We start from the raw sequence: 24,251 nt of genomic DNA, 5'->3' as shown, positions 1-24,251 counted from the left end.
TTACATTTAAAAACTGGTAATTTTATAAACAACCTGGTCTGAATTCAAAGCAAGACACTGTAGCATAACAAAATGAAAGCATCTGGGAAGAATAGAAAGGCAGGTTTTCTTGATATATTTTGTGTTTAAATAACCTAATTTAAGAAAGAATATTTTTTATGCTTCTAGAGAACCACAACTGTACCTGTTAATACACCATGTAAATGTCTAATTATCAACTACCATACAAACCAGTTACTCCCTTCATAGTGTAACACCAAAGGAGTCATCTCACACTGTATCAGCCGAACAGCTTGTCCAAGGATGGCAAGGGAAAGATCCAGAGCGAGGATAACTATAAGGTGGAAACAATACAAAACTGGCCACCCTCAGTCGCTTCTCAAGTTGACAGAACTATCACATCTCATGGCAAGTTAAGGTATTGTGGCATTTAGGGTATAACCTTAGAACCTGCTTAAACCCCCCCATTTTAAATGCTGTTTAATGCTGATATGATTAGATCAACTGGAAAAGCAGGATGGGGTCTGAAAATATCTATATTACTAAATGGTTGTATATATGCACGGATGGCAGACACCAGAACAAGCCGTGCACAATACAATTGCCGCCTGAACGCAAACGTGCACACCACCGCATATACAACATTCGTTTAGAAAAGTAGATCTTCAAGCTGGGATCCGCCACCATGGTCACTTCAGCACACAAATCTGCTGCCATCACCATCAGGGAACTAGGTGGGGCCTCAGCGCCCCAGAGTCAAACCCAGCGGCTTCCCAGAGTCAGTAGGTGGCGCCCAAACAACACAACACAACCTGTACAGATTTACCTATCTGAGCCTGTATTTGGAGATGGACAACTTTATGTTGCCTTTTCACGAGTCCGGCGTTCGTGTGATGTTAAAGTGAAGGTTTTAACTACTCCATACCAGGCAGAGCTGATTCAAGGACAGGAAACCATCTTTACCAAAAATGTTGTTTATAAGGACATTTTTGATTAACTATGTTGAATTTACCATTTTATGAATTTTTTGTTTCCAATTTACTTCACTCCGATATTTTTTTTTACTTATGAGTGCAGCAACTCAAAGACATTTTGGACGTAAATGATATAACAATTAAATTTCAATTTTAGTTTTAATAAATTGGTTAATTTTAGTGCAAATATATTTATTTAATTAGATGAAAACTTTCCCAGGACACTCACACTCTCCATGATGATTGGTCATCCCTCCAAAGATCGGACAGAAAGTGATTGCCATTCTTGGATTTCCGATTCTTTACAGAATCGGGGGTTTACTGGTATGTGAATAAGATGCTTAAAAAAAAGCTAAAAATGTGCAATCCTGACTTTCAAATGCAGTCTGAATTAGTCCAGGTTACCAACTAGGAGAAGCACCATACTGTGGATGCTTATTTTAAACTCAGAAATGAATCATTCCATTCTTAACATTCTAAAGATGAGCCATTCTGAACACTGGTGTCTTCACCCCAGCAACTTCGGATGGAATAGACTTCTAAACAGCATGTTCCTTCTAAGGACACAGCAATCTGGGCCTGCTGTATTCAAGTGTTAACGTCTTTAAGTCTGTGGTACATCTGGATAGGTCTCACCATCTTACCACCACTTAAAAGCCTGTTGACAGCATATTACATGCATAGGTCTGATCACAACCTGATATTTGGGTGGTTACCTACCAGGTAACGCTTGTGGTTCAGTCAGCCGCAGATCATGTTTATGATCTGCGTCTCACGACTGAGATGGCATGGCTGACATCTGCCAAATGGCCAACCAACCACAAACGTTATCTGGTAGGTAATCACCCTCATATCAGATTATAATCAGACATATGCATGTAATACTCCAACCTACACCCTGTCAAGTAAGCAAACCAGCCCCTGTGGGGCAATGTCTGAGGCTTTGCTTCGGATGCTGACGTCTGAGGTTCGATCCCCGCAAGAGAAAGCAAAAGTAAAACACATAGGAGTAAATCCCTACATTTCCAATTCTACTGAAAACATAACTAAAAAATATTCTTAAGAACAGATAAGAGAAGGTAATTAAAAAAAAGTTCAGCAGCAAATGGTCATACATATGTATCATGGAATTAAAGAGTAAAGCTCATTTTTTACTGAAATTTCTTGTTGTTATGAATCCATTCCTCTGTATAGTATTTTTACAACCTCATTAAGAGCCACTCCATTAATTTGTTTAGTGTAATCAATTCCATATGCATCAAACCAGCATTGGCACAAAGATAATGATATTGCTAATCAATATTTGAAAATGTTCAATAGGATGTCACTAAAAAAAGGTATGATGATACCATTGAAATATGTTCTCATCAATATCACATTAAAACTCTTTATAATGACAGCATTTATTATGCCATGTTTTCATACTCACCAGGACACATTCACAATAGCTTTGTTGTTTGCAGCAAAGTCCTTTCAGACATACAAAGGTACCACAAACCAAGCAAAGTGCAGGATCCTTGGGAACTTTATTGCATACAGTGCAAGGTTTTCTGTGATAATACTGGAAAATTGTGTTATAGTTCTCTGGTAAAAGAAGAAGATGAGGTGCACTCCAGTGGGGATTATTCACAAGTAAACCCTAAAGACAAAAATATATGTAAATTTGTTGATTTTTTTTTTGTTCTGAATATAAATATATAAAATACAAATTCATCTAAAAGCATTTACAATCTTAAAACAAAATCAATGATACACAAGGTGTAGCAGCATGTACCTTAAATTCTATTCTTGATTTTTTTAATATTTAAAAAATGCGTGCATCTATTGGGAGCAGTCCAAGTTCAGTAAAGTTTGCATGATCATCCATGAAGTGCAGGATGAACGTTTTAAACACAGTTTTTGTGAAAAACAATTTTGAAGTCACTTTTAAAAACAGATTGAAAGAAAAAAAAAAAAAAGATTGCGTTAAATGCGAGCTATAATGATAGGCACTATATAAGAGAGACAGAAATAAACTCTTGACATGTCAGACTCCACTGCACACCATTAGTTAAGACATTGAATTCCAAACCCCAAGGTTTGCCAGTTACATTCCCTCCACAGCTTCTAGGTGTAGCCCTCAGCAAGTCACTTTACCTGTCTGTGCTCTAACTGTAAAACAAGCCGTCAAACAACTGTATTGTATCTCTGGAATTGTAAGATACCTTGAGATGGTGTTCACTTCAGAGAGATGCTATATAAAGTAAAGGTGGATGTTACTCTAAGGAGAATGTGCCAATGATTATAGGAAGTGAAGAGGTGCCAACACACTGCTGTCCCTACATATAAGGAAACAGGCTGATAATGGATAGACATTAGGTGAAGAGCAGCCCACGTCTGCCATCAACTGTTTGAAAAGAATTAGATGTATTATAAACACAACCCCATTTTAGACAAGTAAAGATTATCATACCCTTGTTTTAAGACCATTCACTGTCACATTTTTGCAACAAAGCAGAAGGATGCTGACTGATAAATATACCAAGCCGCCAGTATCTTCTTTGGGTGATTATTAAACCAGTACCCTGACATGTAATAAAATGTCTCTCTGTCTGGGAAAGGGTAATTTAGCCTCACTGTTGCAAAAATCAATAAAGGTAGCTTCAGATTTAATGCGAGGGTTAACAACTTGATAAAAATAAGTCTTGGCAGATTTCATATTTTAGCCATAGATTAGGGAGTTTTACATCCCACACCCTTCCGTAACAATAACTCACACTCTCTTTTATGCAACAGTTTTAAGCATACTGTGTTGTTAGAGAATTCCAGGCAGATGCACATCTTTATATCAATGAATGTTTTTTCTACACTTTTCACGGGTATCCGTCACATCTCAAGCTGTTAAGATCTTTCATTTACTCAAGTGTCACTTCCACTGTTCCTTTCACACATTTCCCATCAATCTGTGTGAAAGCTATGCTAATTCCCTCCAAGGCTCAATCTGTGCTGATTTTATTCACTGCCTCCTTCTGCAAACCTTCTATCAATTGATTTTGAAACTGGGTGACAAAGGCTGCGGTGATTTACTGCCTATTGACTGTTACAAATGGGAATAGTGCCATGATCCCCACAAGCGCCTTCTGGTCCCAGGTGGATCTTTTTTTTTTATAAACTTAATGATTTTATATAGAGATCAATCCACAAACAGGAGCAGACCAAAATCAGCCCAACTTTAGGTTTTCAATAAATATTCAAGATGCATTACACTCACTCTATATTTGTGAATTTTACCCTAACATTAATGCCATTTTTATGTATGAAGGGGGGAAAAACAGTTTTGACCTTTAAACACAATAATACATTTAACTCTGTAAGTTCAGTATTTTCTCTTACTTGACCAGTGCAAGCAGGTGAGACTAATGATTATGATAATGAATGCATATGACAAACAAACTAAATAAACTTACCACTGCATGTTCAGCATTCGCCTCTGAAAACGCCCTCACTTCAGAACACCACTGCGATATGATCTCAAAGGCAGAGACGGACCATTCAAGACAGTAGGCACTGTTTAGTTGGTTGGATAACTGAAGGTTAGACGGCAGCAGCCCCAGGCAGTTTGCTAGTACTGAAAACTCATCTTCAGGCTTCACGACAAAATAGAATACAGAATTTTAAAATTGTACATACAGTAAAAAAGGAATAAAAAGTGTATTTCTTCAAGTACAGAAAATACAGTCATATGAAGCAATTGATACTGTGCAATTTGACTCAATTTTGTCTGTTTAATAAGGAATAGCAGCAACAACGTTTGTTAAGATATATTGGCAAACTCTGGGTACTGAAGACGTGCTCATTGAAAAAAGTTAAGGAACTATTAACAGTTGAAGTCAGAAGTTTACATACACCTAACAAAGAATTCTTTAAAAGTCACTCTATAACCCCTCCACAGATTTTATTCTAACAAACAATAACTTTGGCACATCGTTTAAGTGAAATACACTGTCTGTGAAAATTGTTGGAAAAAAATTACTTTTGCCCAGCACGAACAGATTTCTTAAACAATATGCCAAATTCATAGTTTGTTTGTATTAAATCTGTGGAGTGTTTATAAAGCGAGTTTTAAAGAATTCACTACCTGTGTGTATAAACTTCATCTGTAAACTGTAAAGTAGGACCAGCAAAATAAGCAGTAGATTTACTGTGGATTTTAAAAGCTTGAACACCTTAAAGAAATACTTAATTTAAAGACAGCAGAAATGTAAACATCTATTTTTAAAAAGAGTATTAAATAACAAGCCATTTTATTTGACAGCAGCAAAAAAAAAAACTGTTTTCAATAGCTTGTGTTATGATTTTATACTGACCAGTATGTGGCAAATTTTGCATACTTGTCCCATGAAAATAGATACAATAGCTGGCAGTGTGGCCAAATCACTAAGGTTCCGAGCTGTACAGCAAATATTTATTAGTTCAGGCATTTAACATGAGCAGATCTGTCCACTTTATAATCACTCATATCCAGTATAGAGTCACATCAGAAATCAGTTACATTATGGAGCAGTCACGTAGACAACTGCATTGGGAGAATTAAGAATCAACAATCAACCCAGCAGCACATCTTTGGATCGAGAGAGGCAACTTGAGTCTGTGCAGTAAAACCCACACAGATAAAAACATAACTTGTAAAAGTCTCAAACGAGGTACTGTAATTGGTAATCAAACAGGATCCAAGCAACGGTAACAATAATTTCTGTGTCATTCCACATAAACAATGACAAAAAATGCCACTGTAACGAACCATGCCCAAAGCCACGAGCACCAGTTCCCCTATAGAGCATCTCATAGTTCATAACCAAGGGATACACCTGGGTGGTACAGAAACACGAACACAGGTTTTATAGAAAAATGTTTTAAATTTATTCTACTTGGGACTAATTGTGTCAAAAATATTAGAAACAGTCCAATATTCCACTCAATTTAAGTGTGATGTCTCTTTCCAGAAACGATTTCAAAAATATAAAGGTAAAAATTAAAACTAAAAACATGCTGATTCCTTTCCTCATGCCTGTTTCAGAGGCAGCTCTAGGCAAAACGAATCAAAAACACAAAATCTTTAGAAACAAAAGTAATCTTTAAGTTGAATATGCTGAAGCTCACCACTTGACTCTACACTCTAGTCTCTCTGCCTTCACTTTACATGTTGCTCGGAGGTCTCCTCCATAACACTACTTAAATGCCTTTGCATGTTAATCAGAAGGCTAAGAATAATATGCTTAAGCACCCCCATGGGGGTACCCTTCCTCCATATAGTGCAGAAGGTCCTAGAAACAAAACTCTGCACTGCCTAATCATCTCTCTCTCAGAGAGACCATCAGACAATTATTTCAACCAAAAACCTTCTTCCTATGTCTGTTGCACCTTTTAAAATCAGTGGAACAATTACACCCAATTCCCGTAGACCTCTCTTCAATCCACCCACCAATAGGAGCTCACATTCCCCATGTTTTCAACACTGTGTACTACATCCCCAAAGATACTCCTAGTAGAAAGGATTCAAACTCACACATGTAGGTACCAAACACACACGACTCTACTGTCCAGGCACTTTTCCCTGAACCTTGCAGGTAATACCTCCTGCAGCTACTACAGGCCCTTAAATCTTTACAATATTCTTTTACTGGCAACCAACGTTTTGTTTTTTTTACAATGGTAGAGCAATGCCGGGACATGAGCGACTCTAGCCTCAGGCGCATGCACAACTATCCAAGCACACTTCCTCCCAGGCACAACCTTGGGCAGCCATCCTACTCTTCTTCTAGGAACACTGCTCACACTGCACTGCTTCCAAACAACTTAAGTTTGGATTATATTTCTAAAATGAAAATACAGCTGTAAACAGTTCAAATCTTACCCACACAAAATCTATGTGACCTGTGCTACCACAGACATACCTAAAGAAAGACTGAAATGGTGATTACTACAGAAAAGCACTATGTAAAGTAAATGTTTAAGTCCAATTGTCAACAGAGGCCAAATCTGGTTATTGTTTCCTTTGCCGTAAAGAATGAAGTACTTTATTAATCTGAACAGATCTAACAAGTCACAATTCAACATAGTAATTGAAATGTATTAACCATTACAAGTGATCTGTACCTCAGTCTCTATTAGGGTAGTCTACTATAAGGCAATGTCACCTGAAGAATTATAGAACTTCAGTATATGTATTTAACTTGTGATATTGCCTTGCCACCTTTTCCAAACCTTTTGTAGCTCCTGAAAAACTCAAAATTTACATCAATTCTACTTGCTTTCAATTAATGAATATAAAACATGGATTTTAAATCCCAGTCTTGTACCGTTTGTGTGATGTTTTAAAGAAATACTCCTCCCAAAAATGCATTGGTATAAATTGTTTATATAAAAAAAAAAAGAAAAACATTTCTCTGACTTTAGGAAGCAATATAGAAATACAAAGGCCGTATCAAACGTTAACATATACAGGTGCTGGTCATAAAATTAGAATATCATGACAAAGTTGATTTATTTCAGTAATTCCATTCAAAAAGTGAAACTTGTATATTAGATTCATTCATTACACACAGACTGATGTATTTCAAATGTTTATTTATTTTAATTTTGATGATTATAACTGACAACTAATGAAAGTCCCAAATTCAGTATCTCGGAAAATTAGAATATCAATTAAGACCAATGCAAAAAAAGGATTTTTAGAAATGTTGGCCAGCTGAAAGGTATGAACATGAAAAGTATGAACATGTACAGCACTCAATATTTAGTTGGGGCTCCTTTGGCCTGGATTACTGCAGCAATGCGCCGTGGCATGGAGTCGATCAGTCTGTGGCACTGCTCAGGTGTTATGAGAGCCCATGTTGCTCTGATAGTGGCCTCCAGCTTTTCTGAATTGTTGGGTCTGATGTATTGCATCTTCCTCTTCACTATACCCCATAGATTTTCTATGGGGTTAAGGTCAGGAGAGTTTGCTGGCCAATCAAGAACAGGGATACCATGGTCCTTAAACCAGGTACTGGTAGCTTTGGCATTGTGTGCAGGTGCCAGGTCCTGTTGGAAAATGAAATCTGCATCTCCATAAAGTTCTTCAGCAGCAGAAAGCATGAAGTACTCTAACACTTCCTGGTAGACGGCTGCGTTGACCTTGGACCTCAGAAAACACAATGGACCAGCACCAGCAGATGACATGGCACCCCAAACCATCACTGACTGTGGAAACTTTACACTGGACCTCAAGCAACGTGGATTCTGTGCTTCTCCTCTCTTCCTCCAGACTCTGGGACCTTGATTTCCAAAGGAAATGCAAAATTTACTTTCATCAGAGAACATAACTTTGGACCACTCAGCAGCAGTCCAGTCAAGACGCTTCTGATGCTGTCTCTTGTTCAAGAGTGGCTTGACACAAGGAATGCGACAGCTGAAAGCCATGTCTTGCATATGTCTGTGCCTGGTGGTTCTTGAAGCACTGACTCCAGCTGCAGTCCACTCTTTGTGAATCTCCCCCACAGTTTTGAATGGGTTTTGTTTCACAATCCTCTCCAGGGTACAAGCGGTTATCCCTATTGCTTGTACACTTTTTTCTACCACATCTTGTCCTTCCCTTCGCCTCTCTATTAATGTGCTTGGACACAGAGCTCTGTGAACAGCCAGCCTCTTTAGCAATGACCTTTTGTGTCTTGCCCTCCTTGTGCAAGGTGTCAATGGTCGTCTTTTGGACAACTGTCAAGTCAGCAGTCTTCCCCACGATTGTGTAGCCTACAGAACTAGACTGAGAGACCATTTAAAGGCTTTTGCAGGTGTTATGAGTTAATTAGCTGATTAGAGTGTGGCACCAGGTGTCTTCAATATTGAACCTTTCAAAATATTCTAATTTTCTGAGATACTGAATTTGGGACTTTCATTAGTTGTCAGTTATAATCATCAAAATTAAAAGAAATAAACATTTGAAATACATCAGTCTGTGTGTAATAAAAGAATCTAATATACAAGTTTCACTTTTGAATGGAATTACTGAAATAAATCAACTTTGTCATGAAATTCTAATTTTATGACCAGCACCTGTAGTGTGATAGATTCACTTGGTATGGATCTGAACATGAACATAATGTAATATATGGCTTGTTTAAATTGAGACTACTGCAAGAAGTACAGTAATTCACTTGAAATTTCAAAATTCATAATTTACATAAACGTAGGGAAAACCATCTCTTTTCTTTTTTTTTTTAAACGTGAAAATGACTTAAGCTGCATTGCACTCTGCAGATGCAGTTTCTGCTATTTACTACGTATTGGGCAAAAACAAACACACTGAATAAAAGGCAAAAGGTGACAAATATTTTGACATATACAGTAATATTTTATATTAAATCACACTTTACCAGACAGCTCGGTAAATCGTCCCCAAAGAGGTGATGCTGAAGCAGGCTGGTAATTCTGAGGAAAGGTAAGCAGTACTGCTGAAGAGCATACTCGATGGACTGTGGAGACCAGATGCAGGAGCTTATCTGATGGAAAGAAAAGAACAGAAGTGATTTTTGCTAATAGCATCCCAGCAGAAAAAAAAAGGACAGGTCACCTTTTGGGATACTGACGCCAGATTTCTTGTGGAGTGTGTAAGTGACAGCTTGTTAAAAAGGTTTGTTGGCAGGACATAAACTCCTTGCAAAACACTAGACTGCCTTTTCTCACATTTTCAATTTCCTTCCTGACATTGGGATTTTACTCAGTGGGAAATGTTACCTGTTCAATGTGTTACACTAATATTTATCCCATGCATACTTTACATTATTGTTACACACTGAGTTTTTTTTCCTCGAACACCACAGTGCCAGCAAGATGACATTTACAATGCTTGGGGGGATTTATATATACATTTACTTATTTGGCTGACTCCTTTATCCAAGGCAACTTGCAACTTTTGAGATACATTTGGTAACGCTTCTTTTGTTTGTTTTTCCAATGGGAGCACAGAGAGGTGAAATGACTTGGTCATGGTCACACAATGTCAGTATCAGTATTTGAGACCAACGCCTTAGGGTTTGAAGTCTGGAGTCTTATCCACTTTGCCACACTGTCTGCCTCTTCTTCTTCTTTTGGATTTCTTACAATTTTTCCGATGTTCAGGGTGTAGTCGATATTGATTACCTGCCTCAAAAGGCCCACAAAACTGATCAATATTACTCTGACTTGCTTTAGTGTTTTTGACAGTCAATTGGAAAAAGCACTGTGACAAGCTGTCAACCATTCACCCCGTCTGCTGCATGACAACATCCCTATTCAGCTATTCAGGTTTCTTTGTGAAACGGCAAATCTGAAGATATGTTACACCCACTCTGTTCTCCCAACCAGGCCCCATGGGGCGATCACCTGCTGCCCAATGAGATGAACTACATCTGTGGGACATGCATTGCCAATGATGAAGATGTCAAGTCAGCTAGAATCACAAGCAAGACAAGGGTAGCTTTATAATTAAGTGTATCACAGTTCACAAGATTATGTTGGAAAAATAAAACTTGTTTGGTCTTACTGATTTCTTTCTTAATAGTTCAGCCTTAAAACTATCTGAGCATCCCTCATATAAACAGTCAATTCTCATTATCTGCAAGGGTTACGTTCATGAAAAACTCCATCAATATGGAAACCATGGATACTGAGGCAGGTATTCTATGGGAAAAATGTGGTTGGGTCCTAGAGGACCCTATTCACAATACACATTTGCTAACTGTTTTATAAACACTTAATTTGTGTACCAGAAATCAACTAAGATCTTCACAACCCATCCCCAGGTCCTGCCTCATGTACATCCCCCAAGGGCAGGGGTGAGGTGAGCAGGGTCAGGGCCTGCAGGGGGAAGAAGTGTTGAGCGGATGGTCCATTCCTCCACTGTAGCACTCACACCAAATACTCAGTAATAATCCTTTCACAAGTTCACCTAAAAGAATTTGGTACGACTTTTATTTCCTCTACACAGTCAAATTTAATTATGTTCTTGGTGCTCCGCCAGAGACCATGAGAGAATGTGGCCGGGCTGATCTGTGAACATCACTAAACCATCCAATTGGCAGAAGTGATGGCTGGTGTGCACAAAGCACAGGCTCTTACTAGGAATTCCTTGCTCATGGAGTACAACTGCAAGCTTCAGGGGTCATCGGCTTACCCATGTCTCTTGCGCCATGCAGATACTTGTTGATCCACCAAGTGTAGCGTGCATGCAGGCCGGGACATTTAAGGGCATTACAAACCTGTTATTGCTCCAGCTCACATCTTGCTGTCTTACTGCAAATGTAATTTAACTTCCTTTTTTTCCAGAAACAGCAATAATGTTGAGCTTTCTAAAATCCATTTGCTTAATCAATTGTTAAAAAGATAAAAACTATATTGAAAAGAACTTTAATTTCACTATTTTCATTTATTTGTTTAATTATGTTGGGAGCAATCATTTAAAAATATATAACATTTAAATATTATAAGCATAAGCTGTGTAAAACAAAGTAGTGCAATTTGCCATGGAAGAATAAAAGCAAAAAAAAAGCTGATTGGATAGTCACAAATGATTATTACAATGCTCAGTGTCACTAATGATGTTAGCAGTTGGCCAAAAATCTTTACTACTACAAACTAATCACCATGCTCAAAATTAACTGTTGCAAATGCAAAGCTGAGTAATAAAGACAAACCTTGAATGCACTCAGTAATGACACTGCTTTATCCCAGCTTCATGTAGTAGCGTATTAATTAAGACAAACCATTTCAAATAAGAACTGTTTGTTTAATGTGAGCATCAGTCATCAAACATGAGAATGAGGATGACATATGCAGGACATGGAGAAATAAATCCAATTAAAAGGTTAAGTAGTTATAACAGAGAATCTGTATGACTAAGGAATATGGAAGACAGTCTGTACATTTTTTTCCAAAGCAAGGTGCCAGCTAGACACCACAGTCCAGTTTCTGTCCAGCTCTCATTATTTATTTCTGAGTACGAAAGTACATAGATTTAACTTTATCTACTCATTAACTGTGCACTCACTCTTTCCTCTACTTATGAAGTGTTGCTGCTACCACAACTCTTAGAACTTACTGCTGCATCTTCCCATGCAATAAAACCAAAGTCACTTATGGTCACTGAATATTTTTTCCAAGCAATGGCTTCACACAGAAATCAACATAAAACGTGTGTTGCTGCATGCTGTGGCTGCCAGTTTGCCAAGAAGGTGCAGCAGGCTTGCGGCCAGGCTGTCTTTGCATAGCTGGGACACGGTCGCAGTGCATTGCAATCTGATTTCTACCTCTTATCATTGTTAAGTGCCAGTCCTCCCTGGCGAACATTGTCAGTACAACGATTAGCTGGGGGACCAATCAGCTGAAGCTGGAACCTCACATACTGCATTAAAAGTACAATTCTCTGCAAAATCTACACAGCTATAGTCACAAAAATAAATGTAATTCTTTCTTTTCTTCACCAATTATTAAAATTATCAATTTACTACAGCTCCAGTAACCTCCTTGGCGTTAACCCCTAGCGTGACTCAGGCTCAGAATTTTATGTAAACATGGTTAGGCCAGAGTCAGACTCGGGGTGATGTGTAACGATCTTCTTTAAGTGTTAAGCCTCAATAACTCTCAGGCAGTATTCTGCTACCATCTAGTGGGTGAAATAACATCATGCTGTAAAAAGTCTTGAATATTTCTTTAAATTTTGTCACTTTATCGTAACTATGATAACTCATCAATATCCAGGATTGGGACAGAGCCTTCAACCAAAACTAAAAAGCTGTAAGTCCAATTTTAGAACAAACTGGAACTGAATCATTGTTTTAATTGAGTGATAGTGATGAAAAAGTGTATCAATTTGTCAGTGATAATCTGATGGAGATAACAGCCACTGAAATGAACCGGTATGCTGAGCAGTGTTGGAAAAGTCAGAGTAAACCATCTACTTATCACAGCCTTTCGCTCAGATGACATGTACGTATTTATCAGTCTCCTGATACTGTAGGGCATAGTGGATAAATCAGTCCATAGATGGTACTGATCCACAAACCAGTGTTGCATTTCCAACTAGTGCAACCAGTCACTGATGAGGACCCCCAAAGTATTTGTAGGAGTGCATCACCTCTACATCTACTCCCTGAATAGTGACCGGACATAGAGCCTCTTTATTGTGATGAAAGTCAATGGCTCATCTGAGAGAGGCAGACGAAAAGGAGGGGTGACATGCAGCTTTTAATATGAGAATGCAGCACTGGTATGATAGGCAGATACAGCATAAGTAGTTCTTAAGACACATCAAAAAAACATGCTGTCCGGGGACAAAAGTGCATTACACCCTAAAATTCACCCCAACAAAGGTGCAGCACTAAGGTGCATACTTTTCAGGATCTCCTTAGTTAGACTAAGAAGACTGGGCTCTTGAAATTACACCAGCATCTATTTCTCCTGGGTATAATTCAGCAAAGCTCGCTTTTATGGACTTTGCTTTGAACTGTTTAGATTGTATATTTTTTTCTACAGGGTGGGCCATTTATATGGATACACCTTAATAAAATGGGAATGGTTGGTGATATTCATAACTTCCTGTTTGTGGCACATTAGTATATGTGAGGGGGGAAACTTTTCAAGATGGGTGGTGACCATGGTGGCCATTTGGAAGTCGGCCATTTAGAATCCAACGTTTGTTTTTCAATAGGAAGAGGGTCATGTGACACATCAAACTTATTGGGAATTTCACAAGAAAAACAATGGTGTGCTTGGTTTTAACGTAACTTTATTCTTTCATGAGTTATTTACAAGTTTCTGACCACTTATAAAATGTGTTCAATGTGCTGCCCATTGTGTTGGATTGTCAATGCAACCCTCTTCTCCCACTCTTCACACACTGATAGCAACACCGCAGGAGAAATGCTAGCACAGGCTTCCAGTATCCGTAGTTTCAGGTGCTGCACATCTCGTATCTTCACAGCATAGACAATTGCCTTCAGATGACCCCAAAGATAAAAGTCTAAGGGCGTCAGATCGGGAGACCTTGGGGGCCATTCAACTGGCCCACGACGACCAATCCACTTTCCAGGAAACTGTTCATCTAGGAATGCTCGGACCTGACACCCATAATGTGGTGGTGCACCATCTTGCTGGAAAAACTCAGGGAACGTGCCAGCTTCAGTGCATAAAGAGGGAAACACATCATCATGTAGCAATTTCGCATATCCAGTGGCCTTGAGGTTTCCATTGATGAAGAATGGCTCCACTATCTTTGTACCCCATATACCACACCATACCATCAATTTTTTTGTTCCAACAGTCTTGGAGGATCTATCCAATGTGGGTTAGTGTCAGACCAATAGCGGTGGTTTTGTTTGTTAACTTCACCATTCACATAAAAGTTTGCCTCATCACTGAACAAAATCTTCTGAGTAAACTGAGGGTCCTGTTCCAATTTTTGTTTTGCCCATTCTGCAAATTCAGTGCGCCGATCTGGGTCATCCTCGTTGAGATGCTGCAGTAGCTGGAGTTTGTAAGGGTGCCATTTGTGAGTAGCTAATATCCGCCGAAGGGATGTTCGACTAATGCCACTCTCCAGTGACATGCGGCGAGTGCTACGCTGTGGGCTCTTGCTGAATGAAGCTAGGACAGCCACTGATGTTTCTTCATTAGTGACAGTTTTCATGCGTCCACATTTTGGCAAATCCAACACTGAACCAGTTTCACGAAACTTAGCAAGCAGTTTGCTAACTGTAGCATGGGAGATGGGTGGTCTCGTAGGGTGTCTTGCATTGAAATCTGCTGCAATGACCCGGTTACTGCGTTCACCAGACATCAACACAATTTCTATCCGCTCCTCACGTGTTAACCTCTGCAATATGTCAATGGCTGTAAACAAAGAGAAACTTGTAAATAACTCATGAAAGAATAAAGTTACATTAAAACCAAGCACACCATTGTTTTTCTTGTGAAATTCCCAATAAGTTTGATGTGTAACATGACCCTCTTCCTATTGAAAAAACAAAAGTTGGATCCAAAATGGCCGACTTCCAAATGGCCACCATGGTCACCACCCATCTTGAAAAGTTTCCCCCCCTCACATATACTAATGTGCCACAAACAGGAAGTTAATATCACCAACCATTTCCATTTTATTAAGGTGTATCCATATAAATGGCCCACCCTGTACTTTTGACTTCTTGCATTTAATGCCTGGATTCTCTGCAAATAAACATTAGTCATAATTCAATTAAATTTTCAATATGGTCTCATTGAAACTTACCTTGATAATTGATATCATTTGTCCCAGTATGCGTGTGTGAGTGACCTGGGAAGCCATAGGATATGGGTAACCTGGTAGGAGAACCTAATGGCTTTGTTTGTTAGAATTGTGCAGCCCTTTTATAGAGTTAACAATAGCCAGCCTCTTGCCCGTACTAATTTATTCCATCTTAGGTAACTAACCACAGCCATATTGCTGTCTGATTTGCACAGCCCTTTCAAAGGGAAAAATCTGGGAAGTACCAGTAGGAGTGTGGCGCTTGACCTTTGCTAAGGCATTCTGAAGTGTAGCCCTTTCAGGCAAAATGACCTAATGGCATCAATGGGCCCTTGGCTTCTCTTGAGATATTCTTGCTTTGTATTTGATCTATAACCCTAACTATAGCAGGGGTAATGACGGGCTCTTGGCCAGTGTTGTGATTGAGATGTTAGTGAAGAGGAAATGTAAGTAAATAAGTATTGCTGGGTGTACTTGTAAATCAAGGCTAATAATTTAGGCATTTCCACCATTAACTTGTCCACAAATATGAAAAGAATGTTACAGGTTAATGAATCTTTAATAAATACTTTTAAACAACAAATTACCTTTAGAACAATTTCATCTTAAAAATGGAATTCCCTCAGTACACCTTTTTCTTATTTAAAAGTTCTGGACTTTGTTAAAACAAATCTGCCTAACTTCTATAATGTTAAATCACTATCCATACTAGAATATATGCCAACTAGTAACGAGGAAAAATATCACTGAACTTTATTAATTAATGTTGCATAGTGTACCACTGGGAAAGGTGCCTCAATTTTAATATCTCAGGAAAGAATTAGAATTAAATTATTCATAATATACATTCTTCATCAATCTGTACAACACATCCTGTAATTATACTAAAATCTACACATAATATAAAAGTTTCAAGATTTAAATTATCCAAAATGCATAAGCAATTGGATCCTAATTGTGGACAATGCCATTAAGCATCGACTTTACTAGGCCATTTGTTTTGGGTCTGTCCTAAATCAAGACCAATTTGGGGGAAGATATTTGTTTATTTATCAGATAGTGTTGGATTTACAATTATTCTTAATTCTTTTAGGATTGGGTAACATTGGATGAGGTTAACTCATATTCAATAAATTGAATCATTTTCTATACTACAGTACACACACTGATTTTGCTTAACTGGAAGAATCTAAATATGCCCTCCATAACTCAGAAAAGTGGTACATTATGTAAAAATTGGGATAAAATCATTGCATGGAATGTTGCAAAGTTTTTATTTTCAGAATTTAGAAATAATACACCAATATTATTCTGAGATACATGTGCCCAGCTCCTGCCTGTGTTTCTGTTTTACCTCTGCTGTTTCAAATAAAATAAGAAACTATAATATAGTGAGTGTTTGCTGTGAAATTGCTCCCCGCCCTGGGTAGGGGTGTTGTTACAAATGTTTATTGTGATTAATGCATATTAAGTCTTTCTTTGACAAGAGACATTTATGAACGTATGTTTGACTATTTAATTACAACCATAAATAAAAAAAAAACAAAAATAACTCTTGCTTACCACTGATGTTTCATTATTTGCCACTTCATAAAAACATTTGCATTTCCACAGCTCGCTGATCACATGGCTCAGCAGCACTTCCCAGGATTTTTCAGAACTGCTAGCAAGCTATGGATAAGACAACATATACTTTATGTTAACTTACTATCATCTACAAAAAAAGTTTATTTTTTATGATACCGGTTTATTTTGTTGCATGGCAGCATACAAAGTGACCTTTCCTTCATTATGTCAAATATTTGAAAGGCATCCTCCATTTTTTTTCCCCTCACATTTTAGTCATACTAATATTTGACTACTTTCACCAATATGACTTGCTACCATTCTCAGCTAAGAATTGTTTTCATGTAAGACATTGTGCAAAGAAAACAAAATCTTCATTTTCCCCAGCAACTGATGTGAAAACAGTGATGTACACTGTTTAACAACTCTGTAGGAATGAAAACTGAAACATTACTTCAGGATCAAGTATTATTTGGTTTCAGAACTTCATAACTCTCAGAAGGAGATGACCATGGAATGGAAATGTGCAGAGTCTCAGTCTTATGTCTGTGCTGTCTCTAGAGAATACAAACGTGAAATAATACACAAGATGCATCAAGAAATTCATGACTTATATGAAAGATACACTCATTCTTTCTCAAGTCTGCTTAATCCAATTCAGTGACCGTGAGGATCCTGGCATCATGGGGCACAAGGCAGGAAAAGATTTTACATTTTATTTCCATTACAATTATACAAAAGAACCATTTCCCGTCGCATTACAGGATATCAAAAAGATATTGGAAATAATACTTCTTAGGGTTTCATATTATATATATATATATATATATATATATATATATATATATATATATATATATATTATATATATATATATACTGCATGCCTTTATATGATAATATAGTCACCACAGACGTGCTGTTAATACCGCTTTTATAGTAAAATATTTGACTGCAGATAAAACCTGAAGCATTACTGAATACGTGTTCAGATAAAATCCTTCTGGTTCTACTAATATTTTATGTGGGGTAAAGCAGCCAACATTTATCAAACTGACGGTAAAAGAATATATACTGGCAAGGCCCTTATCTGTCTCAGCCTTTTCTGTCATAGATTTATAGCTGACACTTTTACTGTTGCTGAATTTCTCTTCTTTTAAAACAGCAATAAGAATCTGTTCTTTTCTGCTGACATTTCCAGGTTTTATTTTTTTTAACTTAATAATACAAATTTCTCTGTCATACCATGTATACAGCAATATAATTAGAGTACTGAAGCTGTACATTTCATACATTTCTTACTTATAATAAAATCTTGTTAACATAGTGCTGCTCTCAAGAAATCCTCATTATAAACCATATTTTTTTCCCTGCCATGCTTTCACATTTTGTATGACAAAGCATTTCTGACAATGTCTGAAAAACCCAATAATACAATAGAGTGGAATTCAAGGCAATACGCTCTTATTATTAAATTGAGTTAACTGCAAAACAGAATAGTCAGAATATTCACAAGCAATAACAACTGCTGTCAAAGGCTATACATGAAGTGTAATTTTATATTTTACAAGAAACAGATTAATTAGCTGAGCTATAAAGCCGTTAGGATTGTGATGCTCAGCAGACACCAACACTAAATTAAAAAAAAAAACAAAAAAAAAAAACTGAAAAGCAAAAGTGTCTGTATAATTACATGTAATTATAGGTGTCTAAAAACAGCAGCTTGTGGTGCTTTATGCCTAAAAAGCATTTATCTGAATCTTTAAAAGAATTTTCAGTACCATAGCATTTAGCTTGCTAAGGCAATACGTATATAGTAGTTTTGCCTTCTCGCTAACTTCTACAGGTGCACAGTGGTGCACAATGGAGCCCACTGGCTGCATCACATACTTCTGTTTCTTTTTCCGGTTTTCTTTGTGGTGGCGGCCTGCGCCACCACCACCTACTCAAAGCATCATGATGCACCAACATTGATGGACTGAAAGCCAGAAGTCTACGTGACCATCATCATCAGGTCCTTCCATGAAAACCCTAAATACAAAGAGGACTGTTTGACTTATGTTAGGTAGATTGCCCAGAGGGGACTGGGTGGTCTCGTGGTCTGGAACCCCTACAGATTTTATTTTTTTCTCCAGCCTTTGGAGTTTTTTGTTTTTCTGTCCACCCTGGCCATCGGACCTTACTTATTCTATGTTAATTAATGTTGACTTATGTTTATTTTTTATTGTGTCTTCTATTTCTCTATTCATTTTGTAAAGCACTTTGAGCTACATTTTTTTTGTATGAATATGTGCTATATAAATAAATGTTGATTGATTGATTGATTGCTCGATTCAAGATCGTAAAGCCCTGCTGAGGCTGGTGAAGACAACACAGAATATGACTGGCACCCAGCTGCCTTCTTTTCAGGACATATATTATACACACTGCCTTAGAAAGGCAGACCTCTGCCATGCTGCCTTGCCGCTTTTCTCACTCTGTCCTCCTGGCAACAAGTATAGGAGTACTGACACTGAGACCAGTAGATTCAGGGACAGTTTTTATTCACAGACTGTCAATGACAGCCAATCATGAGAGCAAATACTGTAATATAAAAAGCACTGTAAGCTTATATGGACAAATATTACCAACTCTATACTGATAGAAATGACCCAAAACATTATGTCCACTCCCCTATGAAGTGAATGACATGGACTATCTTGTGACAACAGAACACATGAAGGTCAGAGATATATTAGATAGTAAGATGACATGAGGTACTTTTAGTTGATGTATTAAATGCACAAGATTGGCAAGACCACAGTGAATTGGGTAAGGGCCAAAATCATTATGGCCAGACAACTGTGTCGGAGCATTTCTGAAATGGCAAGGCTTGTGGTGTACTCAGGGTCAGCTGTGAGGCATAAATCCCTGTAGTGGTCCAAATAAGTAAAAAACATGACCATTTACAGGGTGTTAGGCAGTGAAGAAGGCTAACCCATCTGGTACAAACCAACAGAAGGGCTACTGTGGCACAAATTGCAAATGATTTTAATGATGGTTACAGGAGTAATGTGTCATGATAGACATTGAACTCTGCTTCACATATGGGGGGAGGATGTCATGTAACTGCACCTGTCTAACTTCTAAAGTGCCTACAATTGGCACGTGATCACTAGCATTGGACCCTGGATCAATGGAGGAAGGTCGCCTGGTACAACAAATCACATTTTCTTTTTCATGTACATCTGCGTTGTTTAGCTGGGGAAGAGACAGCACAAGTGTGCACTGCGGGAAGTCAATACACTGGTGGAGGGAGTTTCGTGCTTTAGACAACATTCTGCTGAGAAATCCCTAGGTTCTGGCATTCACTGGATGTGCAGTGCCTACCTAAACATTCCTGCAGACCAGCCACACTTCTTCATGGCAATAGTATTCCCCAGTGGAAATGGCATCTTTCAACAGGATAATGTGCCCTGCTACTCTGAAGAAATTGTTCTGGAATGGTTTGAGTAACATGATGAAGAGTTCAGGGTGTTGCTCTGGACTTCAGGTTCCTCAGGTCTGAATCCAACTGAGCATCTGTAGATGAGTCAGAACAACTAATCTGATCTGTGGCAGCACTGCCTTGCAACTTACAGGTGTTAGAGGATCTGATGCTAACATCTCGGTGTCTAATACCACAGATCACCTTCAGAGGTCTTGTACAGTCCATGTCTTTGTGAATCAGAGCTGTTTTGGGAGCAGCATATCAGGGAGGTGATCATAATGTTTTGGCTCCTTAGTGTATACTGTATACTGTATGCTATGTATACTTCTTTTTCTTGCATGTCTTTGTTGGTATCATATTATTGTCACTGTTCTGAGGAAATATGCAAGTAAGAAATTAATCTTACTGTGTACACATAATAATAAACGAACTTAAAAATGGTAACATATAGAAAATTGCAATAAATTAAAAACTTTAAAGATTCTCAGATACTAAATTAATTAAATTACAGGATTAAATATGCAACATAAATAACATAAATAAAGCCTTATGCAGATATTGACATGGCAAAAATGAAGCCTGACTATAATTAAATTGTTATCCTGACTCAAGGGTACATTGTAACATATAGACTAAGTTGAATTTATATTACTATGTATTTTGTTCATTTATATTAACCATTATGCTAATAAAGGTATGAAGCTGCCAGAGGACAGCAACTGTGAAAATAGACAAACAAAATTCAATCAGAAAAATGTGACAGATACATTTTTAATTAAAGCTAATGAGAGCTAATAATCATAACTGTTTATTCATATCAAATATAAGATTTAATTTTCAAACCTGTTAACTCAAATTGTTATCATGATGGGGAGTGTGCCTATTCTGAAACATTTGACACAAGGCAGGAATCAGCCCCTGATGGGACAGCTATTGATTAGAGGGCCTACTGATACACATGGGTCCAATTTAGAATCTCTAATCAGCTTAGCTTGCATGTGTTTGTGATGTGGGAAGAAAGCATATAGTAAGAACTTAGAGAAAAAACTATGCAGATATTAGGTGATTGTGCAAATCTCACATACACATGGAGCTCCATGTGTATCCAGTATGCCGGATCTGTGAGGAAGCAGTTCTAACAACTGCAACACTGGGTGCTCAGTTTGCATTACAGTCAATTTAAAACAAAACAGTAAAATGAGGTGTTAAAATCTTAGATGTCTAATTACCTTCTTAAGTGCACCTGAGGTCTCCCATGCAATTCTCTCTTCTGCACTAAATTTTACAGAAAGTGATGCAATGGCTTGGATGTACTGCACTGTGTACAACACCTTCACAATGCAGGTGAAATGTTCTGTTGGAGAGAAAAAAAAAGCAAAAATTCAGTCAAAATATAAGTACTCTTTTTACCTGTGAACAGTACTCTGTAACACACATGGAATGGACAGATGTTCAAAAGCTGAACAAAATAAAGCTAATTCTAAAACAGAACAATGCAGACAGCATTGAAACAAATACAATATTATAGTCACTCTTGTATTTCACTACAAAAAATAGTCTGACTAAAGAAACAAACATCACAATAATGTAACTCTCTTCACAGACACACATACTGTAACTCTGCTTTCAAGCATTACACAGACAGTTTTCTGATAACATTTTCCACAAGACTTTTTTTAAAACTAAAGTGGTTTACTGCACAAAAATGTGTTTTTCATATATAGCTTCTTTTTAATTGGGCTTAAAGATCTGTTTCATTTTACAAGAAAATTGCATAAATTGCTAAGGCATTATAATGCATGTTAAAAAGATAACACAGACTGAAATACGCTGGCTGCAATGTTAGTCTTACTTGATCAAGCATCATTGCAATTTTGGGCTATGAAACTTTTCAGTGTTTTTAAAAATAGCCAATTTTTAAAGTGCGAATGGAAAATTCTTGCAAACGAAGACCGCACTGGCCATGAACTCAATTCACATAAAACATATTTTTCATGGTACATTATATGCTTCCAAAATAGAACAGAAATGCATGATACAAGCCAGACATGTAAGGGCAATGTAGCAAGTCTGAAAATAATCTACATTTCTTTAACTTCTGACATTGTGCATCCTGCCTTGTAAACTGTACCGAGATGGGATTCTATTAGTCATGTCTTCCCATGATGTACAGTAGGTCATTCAAAGTTTCTTTCAAACTTCTAGTTACTTTATTATTCTATTCTGGTTTTTATGTAACTCTGTGACATTTCCTACATTTCCCACAATTATTGAACTAGACAGACAGACAGACAATCTCATACTCTATACAGCCCTGGCAATAGACATTTCCATAGCATTTAGGGCAACTTGTTTATCCATAAACCATAAGAATATCCTAAATGCCATCATTTCAGCTCAGAATTAAAGCATCCAGACAAAAAGCAAAACCATTTCTATATGTCACATATTCGGACACCCCGTAAACATTTTGAACATAGCTATGTCCTTTAGATTATCATTGATGGTTTGTTCACACCTCATAAAAACCACCTGCATGCCATCGTGTTAAGATGTTGACTTTATTAAAAGTGCCCTAACATTACCAATAATGAAAAAAAAATCTTCCAAATGTCATAGTTTTACACACCAGTTACACATTTTGAACACTGACTTTAATTCACCATATTTCTGTATTTTTTGAGCTTCTGTAAACATTCTGCTCAAACACAGGAAGCAAAGGGTAATGGTGAGGTGATCTTTTTTTCAGAATTAGGTGATGTTTAAAGAAGTGTCCATAAGTGTTTATTGCTGGGGCTGCTGATCTTTTAAATATACATAAGCAAGCTGGATAGGTATATAATCAATAACACTGACTACATGACAATGCTTGCCTACACTACCAAACTAGATGGATGGGCAGGTAATGTATAATTAGCTAAATTATTGCAGAGGGACTTGGATAGCATACATGCTTGGGCCGATTTGTGGCAGATGAAATTTAATGTACATAATGTATTGCATGTATGATGCAGAAATGTTTGAATACACATTGGGAGGTCTGAAACTTGAAAACTACACCTTATGAGAAGGACCTGATAGTCATAGTGGACTCATCATTATCTACATCAAGACAGTGGACAGAAGTGTTTAAAAAAGCTAAAAGGATATTATGCTATTTATCACAATGTTTCAAGAATGTGTCAAGGGAATTTAATGTATGCTTAAGCTTTATAATGCATTAGTGAGGCCTCACCTGTAGCACTCAGTTCAGTTCAGTTTTGCTCTCCTTATTGCAAAATCCAGAGGAGAGCAAATAGGTGGATTCAGGAACTAAGTGGCATTTATGAGCTATGAGGAGAGACTGAAGGAGTTGAGCCTTTTCAGTTTAAGCAAGCTGAGATTAGGAAGGAACACGATTAAATTGTTTAAAATTCTGAAAATGACTGTGGACCCCAGTTGTTCTTTAAAATGAATTCTACATAAAGAGCACAGGGAAATGGCTGGAAAGTTGTTAAAGGTATATATTGCTATAATTTTAGAAAGTTATAAAGACACATGGAACAAAGTACCAAGTACTGTGGTGAAGAGCAGGACTTTACAGACCTTCAAATCTTTCCTTGATGTTATTTTGGAAGTCTAAATGAACAGGATGGATACACCTACTGGGCTGAAAGGCCTTTTCCCATCACAGTCTTTCTAAGATTTTATTTTCTAAGCTAAATTTCCCACAGGATAAATAAAGTATATTATCTATCAATCTATCAGCTTCAATGGATTTGACTTTCCACTCTTGAATGGATTTTACTCTCCATTTAGGGTACCGTTTGTTTACATTCCATAAAAACATCCTAGATGTCATCTGTTGTAAAGTGGAGGATCATTACTACTACATGTTAAGATGGTCAATCAATATAAGATAGTTTGGAGTGAAAAATCCAGGGCGTCTAAAAAGGGGTGTCAATATTGGGTCCAAAAACATCCGGAAGGCA

General features: G+C 37.5%; 1 protein-coding gene across 6 annotated transcripts in view; it reads right to left on the bottom strand.

The window, feature by feature from the left end:
* ubr3 (ubiquitin protein ligase E3 component n-recognin 3) overlaps positions 1–24,251 on the bottom strand; it is a 268,225-nt gene that overhangs the window by 9,336 nt on the left and 234,638 nt on the right. For all 6 annotated transcript variants that reach the window (XM_039757590.1, XM_039757589.1, XM_039757591.1 and 3 more), the window contains 5 exons: positions 21,510–21,634; positions 16,810–16,917; positions 9,365–9,490; positions 4,421–4,600; positions 2,404–2,613 (listed from right to left, as the gene is read on the bottom strand). In XM_039757590.1, coding sequence (XP_039613524.1) covers positions 2,404–2,613; positions 4,421–4,600; positions 9,365–9,490; positions 16,810–16,917; positions 21,510–21,634 — 749 coding nt within the window. The remainder of the gene's footprint in view (positions 1–2,403; positions 2,614–4,420; positions 4,601–9,364; positions 9,491–16,809; positions 16,918–21,509; positions 21,635–24,251) is intronic.

Source organism: Polypterus senegalus, chromosome 6 (genome assembly GCF_016835505.1).
Source record: "Polypterus senegalus isolate Bchr_013 chromosome 6, ASM1683550v1, whole genome shotgun sequence".
Taxonomy (NCBI): domain Eukaryota; kingdom Metazoa; phylum Chordata; class Cladistia; order Polypteriformes; family Polypteridae; genus Polypterus; species Polypterus senegalus.
This window is presented reverse-complemented; position numbering and strand designations above follow the sequence as displayed.